Source organism: Procambarus clarkii, chromosome 86, assembly GCF_040958095.1.
Source record: "Procambarus clarkii isolate CNS0578487 chromosome 86, FALCON_Pclarkii_2.0, whole genome shotgun sequence".
In the NCBI taxonomy this organism is placed as follows: Eukaryota; Metazoa; Arthropoda; class Malacostraca; order Decapoda; family Cambaridae; genus Procambarus; species Procambarus clarkii.
In genome coordinates, this window is record NC_091235.1 from 13,155,609 (window position 1) to 13,163,701 (window position 8,093).

Below are 8,093 nucleotides of genomic sequence, written 5' to 3' on the forward strand. Positions count from 1 at the left end.
TGTGTGTACTCACCTAATTGTGCTCACCTAATTGTGCTTGCGGGGGTTGAGCTCTGGCTCTTTGGTCCCGCCTCTCAACCGTCAATCAACTGGTGTACAGATTCCTGAGCCTATTGGGCTCTATCATATCTACATTTGAAACTGTGTATGGAGTCAGCCTCCACCACATCACTTCCTTATGCATTCCATTTACTAACTACTCTGACACTGAAAAAGTTCTTTCTAACGTCTCTGTGGCTCATTTGGGTACTCAGCTTCCACCTGTGTCCCCTTGTTCGCGTCCCACCAGTGTTGAATAGTTCATCCTTGTTTACCCGGTCGATTCCCCTGAGGATTTTGTAGGTTGTGATCATGTCCCCCCTTACTCTTCTGTCTTCCAGTGTCGTGAGGTGCATTTCCCGCAGCCTTTCCTCATAACTCATGCCTCTTAGTTCTGGGACTAGTCTAGTAGCATACCTTTGGACTTTTTCCAGCTTTGTGTGTGTGTGTGTGTGTGTGTGTGTGTGTGTGTGTGTGTGTGTGTGTGTGTGTGTGTGTGTGTGTGTGTGTGTGTGTGTGTGTGTGTATGCTTGATTGTGACTGCAAGGCTTTAGTTCAGCAACCGGATGCTCTTGAATGAGGTTTAAGGTAAAGGTATTTGCTGTCTTTACCTGTTTATTACTGTGCTAGACGTATATTTCTGCGTGACGTCTTGAATGCGAGTGTTTTGATTTCTTAAGGATTCCCTTGTGAGCTTATAACCTGTAATATTGATTAATTTTTATTCTAAATGAACCTCTTTCACTTTGAAATGGTGCCAGATATCAATCCTGCTGCGGGGTCTGCTCGCCAGTTCTCTTAAATGGTGGTCCCTTTCAAATAGGCTTGAGTAGCTGAACAAAGGCAGATGTACCTAAAAGTGTTTACAAACAAAAAACTTTGGTCTGGTCAACCAGGCTGTGGTGCTATGCTGCTCGTAAGCTGACGAACGAATAAATCAATCCGGTTGGTGAGATATTCTTTGGAAATGTTAATTTAATTCTCTTAAATAGAGTGAATGTCTATACAGACTATTATATGCAGTAAATGTCTTGCACCTTGATTACTATAGCTCAAAGTCCTTCTCAATTTGTTGGGATTATTTTGAAATTGCACTCAGTTGTATGGGTGCACCAATTCACTTATTGATGGTGAATTGGTGAATACTAATTCTCCACCAATGTGACACATATGCACGTCTCATCTTATTCTACATGATTTATTTAACATTGGTTTTCTATTCAAATTAAATAACGCAATATATTTTAATTTGTTTCAGCTTTAGGGACATATAGGAACTTTTTTGTAAACATATGTTTACAAGAAAGACTGCTACCAAATATATATATATATATATATATATATATATATATATATATATATATATATATATATATATATATATATATATATATATATATATATATATATATATGTATGAACAAAGGCCTTGAGAGCTGCAACGTTTTTCACCGAGCTGCAATACCCGTCGAAGCTCCCTCGGGTCCTATATACTCTCCTCACCTTTGTTGGGGGGTCTGACCATAGGTGACACTCCTGCCTTATTGTGCTCTCTCACCGGCTCCGGTCGCAATATTGTTCCCGTCCCATGAATTCTCCTATCCCATCTTATCCCATGTCGTTCCTTCCCACCAGGAACTTTAAAATACAATTAGAATGTGTGACTGAAGTTCAATACCAAATATTTATAGCAAACATCCACGACACACACGTAAATGAGGATTTGTCATCTTATTTGTCATGCAAAATTATGAAATGATCTGCCCTATTTTCAGTCTTTTTAGATTTCTTTATATAATTGATTTCAGTCTTTACAAATATTTTTATAGAGGGGATTTTTGTCATCATAGATACTTTTAAAAAAGGGATTTCAGTTATAATAGATACTCCTATAAAGGGACCTGATCCTTAATTTTCACCAATAATTATTTTGATGTCTCATTTGATGGCCATTTATCCAAATATCAACGTATCTGAACTATGTGAAATTGATGTAATAGTCTTTGAGATGCACAATTAGAGACTAAACTATAACACTAGCGAAAAGGACAGGGAGGGTGTGATTTTATATGTATGAAAGCATATAAGACAATCACGAAACAATCACATTCCTTTAATTTTTGCCTCCCTAAGTTATATAGTCTTCGGTTATTGTTTTATTTCTGCTGTTATTGTATAGCTTATCCTTTAGTGTATTTATACTTGTTGTATTATACAGAATATATGTATTTTTGAAAAAAAAAATTAAAATAATCATCTGCATATATTTTTGTATATCTTTTGCAACACACTGCGCAACATCTTTGTTCCTTGTTTATATTTTAACTTGGTAATTGGTCACATGCTACTGAAATATTTACTCCTCTTTCTTGACACCCTCTTATACACTGATTCCATTTCACTCCACACTGACTCTCCATTTCTGTCTTATCTTCCTTACTCTCACAAACTATCTCTCTCCCTCTCCCCTGTGTTTCAAAATCCTTTCCGCCAGAACATGTTCCTCTTCTCTTCACTCTCGCGCTAGAAGTCCTCTCACTGGGAACTTGCCATGATTTTCCCCCCAAAATATTACATTCTCAGTTTTTCTAACATTCCAGCAATTCTCTAGCGTCAGTTCTACGGCTACTTACGGTACTTTCAACCGGAGAACTCCAGCTCTACTTCCTCTTCCCATCTGCCTTTCTCTTGAGTCTACATGCAAATGTCTCTGCCGTCAGTTCTTTGGTAATTTTCCGGCCCCGCGGCCCTCAGACACAGCCAGAGGGTAAAATCCAATCGTGCTACGGTCTGGTGAGGACATCCCCGAAGCCAGGCCTTGTTCGAATCGACTAGCCAAGTTTGATTTATTTATTTTTAATCAATAACTATTTTTACAAGTAGTTTCAGGTTATATATATATATATATATATATATATATATATATATATATATATATATATATATATATATATATATACATATATATATATATATATATATATATATATATATATATAAGTTCTTCTTGGGTATTTTAATTAAATAAAAGAAAAGATACATTTAAACAAGAATTGCTAATTTTTGTAAACAATTTTTGGTTATTCTCTCTCCAGATACACAACTTGGGTAGTAGGGCATCATCTAAAGAACTATATTTAGGGGTCTCTCCTTAGGCACACAATGTGGAATCCTCTCGAGAGCCACAAATGCAGATAATCTATCGAACCACAACTGGAAAAATCTTGTAGAGACGCAACTCGCTACCCTTTCTTGAGCCACAATTGGGAACTCTCTCTAGACTCAATATTAAAGAGCTTGAGTCTAGAGAGTCTAAACATCCTCTTTGATGGATGTTCAACAGCCATCAAACATCACTCTACACTCATCCAATTTTGTTGTATCATAATCCAGTTTTACCGGTTTAATGAAGAGAATGGCTTTTGATTTTGATAAGTTGCAGCTTACACCGAATTCATAATTGCTGACTCGTTCTTGATTCCCACGTAAGAATCCGCTTTACATCTTTACATTCGCAGTTCACAGCTTTACATCTTCCCGTTTCACGTCCACAAGGACGCTTTCAGTCCCAAACGAAACCCTATATTCCTATACACAAGGGATAAACCACCTCGAACTCGAGACAGAACTCGAACACACACTAGGAGACGCCCTCCAGACCCATAACATAAGACCCACTTTAGATCCAAGTACAGAATGCCTATTGTACATCTAAAAACAGGAAATAAGACTGTCAAGGCCTACCGGAGAAGCAGAGGGCATTATCAGTCCAAGCCCTTGTCCCCCGGCGGGAGATGTAGAGTCGGGCAAGAAGGGAAGCGAGGGACGAGTGTCCCAGGAGCGCCCTTAGTGTTCTTTACGACTCACCTCCTTCAGGGTGTTCCTCCGGCCACCTGCCACTGTAAGCCTTCGATCACAAGTTCCATTTTCGGCGTCCTTTTTTTGTATCAATCTAATTCCCTTCTTTCCTCTCGTACCAGGGAGTGTATTGAGGTTTTTCTTTTTGGGTTTTCAGTTAAGGAGGTGGTGTTAGTCAGTAGGTCCTGAGCTCCACGAGATAATCGGTGTCCTTTGGGGAAAACACCGATATAAAAGTTAACGGTGTATGAAATAGATTTAATATAATAAAATAGAGAAAGTGTATATATAGCTAACGCTATTATATATATATTTGAAAGATTGAAGCATTGAGTTTCCAGCAATGAGATATAAAGCAGAGCCCTTGTGAGTCTTGTAGACCCATTCGACGTTCAGGTCTTTCTGTTACTCAGGAGCCAAATTCTTTTGCCGTCTGTTTTTTCCTGCTCCTATTGACCGAGATTGTTTTCAATAAATTCAAAACATATTATTCAATATAAAATAATTATTAGAATCTAATTATAATTCTCCTTTGAAACGAATTTAGTTCTTCAACTTCACAAACCTTTACACACTTTCATGTTTCATATGACGTTACAAATAAAACTTTTACTATACTTATTTCCTAAAAACTCTAAATGTAGTTGCAACAAAAGTATTTATTCCTTATTTCATATCCTGTTATTGGTATCAGATAACCTGTTAGAGAGACAATATCCCATATTATTCGTGCTAGTTTCTTCTCTGCGATTGCAATAACTTACAGCTGCATTCTCAAACCTCCCCAGTGAACAGGAATTCCTCCCAATAACCACACTTTCCCTTCACAATATTTCCAGACCAAGTGGATCTATTCCCTCTTCAGAAGCCTTAATTTCTCAGTAGAAATTAGTAATGACATTTACACATGTGTATGGAATCAATGCATAGAAATGTTCATTTAACTACATTCCTGGCTCAAACACACCGTTAGTATGTAGTGTCCAGCATGTAGTCTTCATACCCAAAAAATCAATAGCAAATAACAATCTAAATATATAAAAAAAACGTGTTAAAACAGTTATAATAAAGACACGAAGAATAAGCAACAATAACATAATAAGTTTTTTTATCATTTCTTCCTGGTGGAAGTCCAATGAGAAGTAGATAATTAAGCGGTATGCAAATCAGGTGAGCTAATGAACAGCCATTCTCACTGTAACTGCAGATCAAGAGGGGGGAGGTGAGGGGAGGGGGGGGAATGGAGAGGCAAAAAAGATAAGAGAAATGGAAGAGAAACAGCGAGATGATAAAAATGTAAAGAAAGAAATGATGGGGGGATATCAAGTGAAAGATAAAAATATGGCAAAAAGAAAAAAAGAGAGCAATGGGGAAATTGGGTAGAAAGGGGCGAAGAGAAAGGAGAGAGCGAGAGTAAGTGGGCAAATAGGACCAGCGGAGAGTGATAGAGGTGTGGCGGTCCAGTGTTATTCCTGCAATGACATTGCAACCTCCAGCGAGAGGGAGAACATGCAGGGTCGGCCGATTCCCAATGTTAAGAGCCACAGGCTAAAGTTGGCAGTGAATGGCAGCCTGTGAGGCGGGTAGATGTAGGCAGTGGTGGACCTAATGGCCCATGATGACGGTACGGACTGAGTATTGGACCATGATACCGGTACGGATTGTGTAGTGGGCCATGATACCAGTACAGAGTGAGTTTAGTAGACAGGGTTACTGGTACAGGCTGAGAGTAGTTCCAGGTGGTAATGAGCACTGGTGATAGTGGTGTATAGTGAACGCGGTGTTGATGGTAGTGAACGCAGTGCTGATGATAGTGAACGCGGTGCTGATGATAGTGAACGCGGTGCTGATGATAGTGAACGCGGTGCTGATGATAGTGAACGCGGTGCTGATGATAGTGAACGCAGTGCTGATGATAGTGAACGCAGTGCTGATGATAGTGAACGCAGTGCTGATGATAATGAACGCGGTGCTGATGATAGTGAACGCAGTGCTGATGATAATGAACGCGGTGCTGATGATAGTGAACGCGGTGCTGATGATAGTGAACGCGGTGCTGATGATAGTGAACGCAGTGCTGATGATAGTGAACGCGGTGCTGATGATAGTGAACGCAGTGCTGATGATAGTGAACGCAGTGCTGATGATAGTGAACGCAGTGCTGATGATAGTGAACGCAGTGCTGATAATAATGAACGCGGTGCTGATGATAGTGAACGCAGTGCTGATGATAGTGAACGCAGTGCTGATGATAGTGAACGCGGTGCTGATGATAGTGAACGCAGTGCTGATGATAGTGAACGCAGTGCTGATGATAGTGAACGCGGTGCTGATGATAGTGAACGCAGTGCTGATGATAGTGAACGCGGTGCTGATGATAGTGAACGCAGTGCTGATGATAGTGAACGCGGTGCTGATGGTAGTGAATGGTTCTAATGGTATCTTACGAGGGACTATTTTGTGTAGCGCTGCAGCTGACTTCCCAACTATAGGCTGGGGCGGCCGGACACCAAATGCAACATGAACATATAATGACACACACTCGGAACATGCGAGTAATTAATACCAAAATCCTGAAGTCTACCACTGACCAAAAAAGATTGCAAATTTTAAAAGCTGTACTTATGAGAGAAAAAATATGTACTTTAAATATACATAATAACGAATTTTATTCTAGTTAAATAGAATAACTTAAATAGAATAGTTATTCAAGAATAACTAGTTAGCGAATTTTATGTTAATTCATCTGCTGTCGGCATGCTGCATAAAAGATCAGTTATATCAATGAGGCTTGACATAATATAATAAGCTTCACAGTATTTCAGCTCTGGAAATCAGACAATTACATGAGCATATGAATATTTCTGTAAGCAAAGTCCGTTGCAACATCTGTGAGTAAAATCTGGAGCAATCTCTGTGAGAAATTTCCACAATTCCAACAGTCGACGAAGCAGGAAAAATAAAAAGGCACGGCTGTTTGAGGGGAGGGGAGAGGGGGGCAGGGGGAAGGGGGAGGGGATGAGGGAGGGTTGGGAGGAAGGAAGGAAAGGGGAGGGAAGAGAGGGAAGGGACAGAGGTAAGAGACAGTGTTCCAGGACAACCGAAGGTGAATCGACCAACTTTTAAATCAGGAGATTTATCTTAACCTATTTAAGGATTGGATGGATGGCTGGTGCAGAGGACTGAGACTTCTTGAAGGAGGAGTAGGATGACTCCCTGTTTTACTGCTCTCCTGGGAGGAAAGCAACTTTATCAGAGGGGCAACAAGCACTTCGAGACACGGAGCAAAGACCTTAAGATCGACCTGTCTCCATAGAAATCATGCAGTTCTCATGTGCTGAGCGTCCAATTTGCACGGTTTTACCATAATAAACACAGATTAGCCTACATGTTCAAGAGATTTTGCTTTCGTCGAAAAATGCGCCGAATTCCCAATGCCAAAATATTTTTAATTTCCTTACGTTTGTATAATCCCACTCGTGCATCCCTTTGTAAATTAATACAAGCACTTGTCACTGTCTGCCGCACAGCAAAGGCAATAATTAAAATCGACAGGAGTTCCTGCCTTGTGTGAAATAAAAGTTGCGTTGGGTAAAAAAAAATCTTAGAATGTTGCCTGAGATTGAGGCAGATTCCGCGTAATTGCGTTTGTGTTATTTTTTTTCTATACTGCGAATGGTCTGATGGTGTGTGGGTGTGTGAATCTATACCAGATGGTGTGTGGGAGTGTGTTCGTGATGGTGTGTGGGCGTGGGAGTCTCTACTATATGGTGTGTGGGTGTGTGGGAGTCTCTACTACATGGTGTGTTAGAGTCTTCCAGATGGTGTTTGGGGGGACGTAAGAGTCTGCCAAATGAGGCGTTATACCCGGCTATCTACCAGAAGAGGACCTCGCCCATCAACAAACCTCTTATGTCCTCCCTCCTTTTGTGTTAAATCTTTCACGGAGACAAACGACGCCATTATATATTCCGAAGTTTAAAGAGGGGAAAAAACTTTTAAAACTGCCTAATTCACTCATGGGACGTGCATTAATTTTTGTCTTCGTTGACTCTCATAGTTACACTTCGTTAAACTTCTCGTGATGACAAGATTATTCATTTTTATCATGCTTTTTATCAAGCGTTTCGAGGCCTTACTACGATATAATTCAGGGGTATAAACAAACCACTTGATTCGTTAAGTAGAGTGCATTT

The 8,093-nt window shown here is 39.9% G+C and overlaps 1 protein-coding gene across 1 annotated transcript; it reads left to right on the forward strand.

Moving 5' to 3' along the window:
- The first annotated feature begins 5,163 nt into the window (after positions 1-5,163).
- Positions 5,164-6,333, forward strand: LOC123769462 (uncharacterized). Its single transcript, XM_045760576.2, has 2 exons — positions 5,164-5,276; positions 5,691-6,333. The coding sequence occupies exons 1-2, from the start codon at positions 5,164-5,166 to the stop codon at positions 6,331-6,333; spliced, it is 756 nt and encodes a 251-aa protein (XP_045616532.2).
- Positions 6,334-8,093: the final 1,760 nt, after the last annotated feature.

Bases quoted from the DNA above. Each gene is read 5' to 3' on its own strand.
- LOC123769462 (XM_045760576.2), top strand. From the start codon at position 5,164: ATGGAAGAGAAACAGCGAGATGATAAAAATGTAAAGAAAGAAATGATG. The intron at 5,277-5,690 runs GTAGAAAGGGGC...TGTTGATGGTAG, and splicing joins GAGAGCAATGGGGAAATTGG to TGAACGCAGTGCTGATGATA.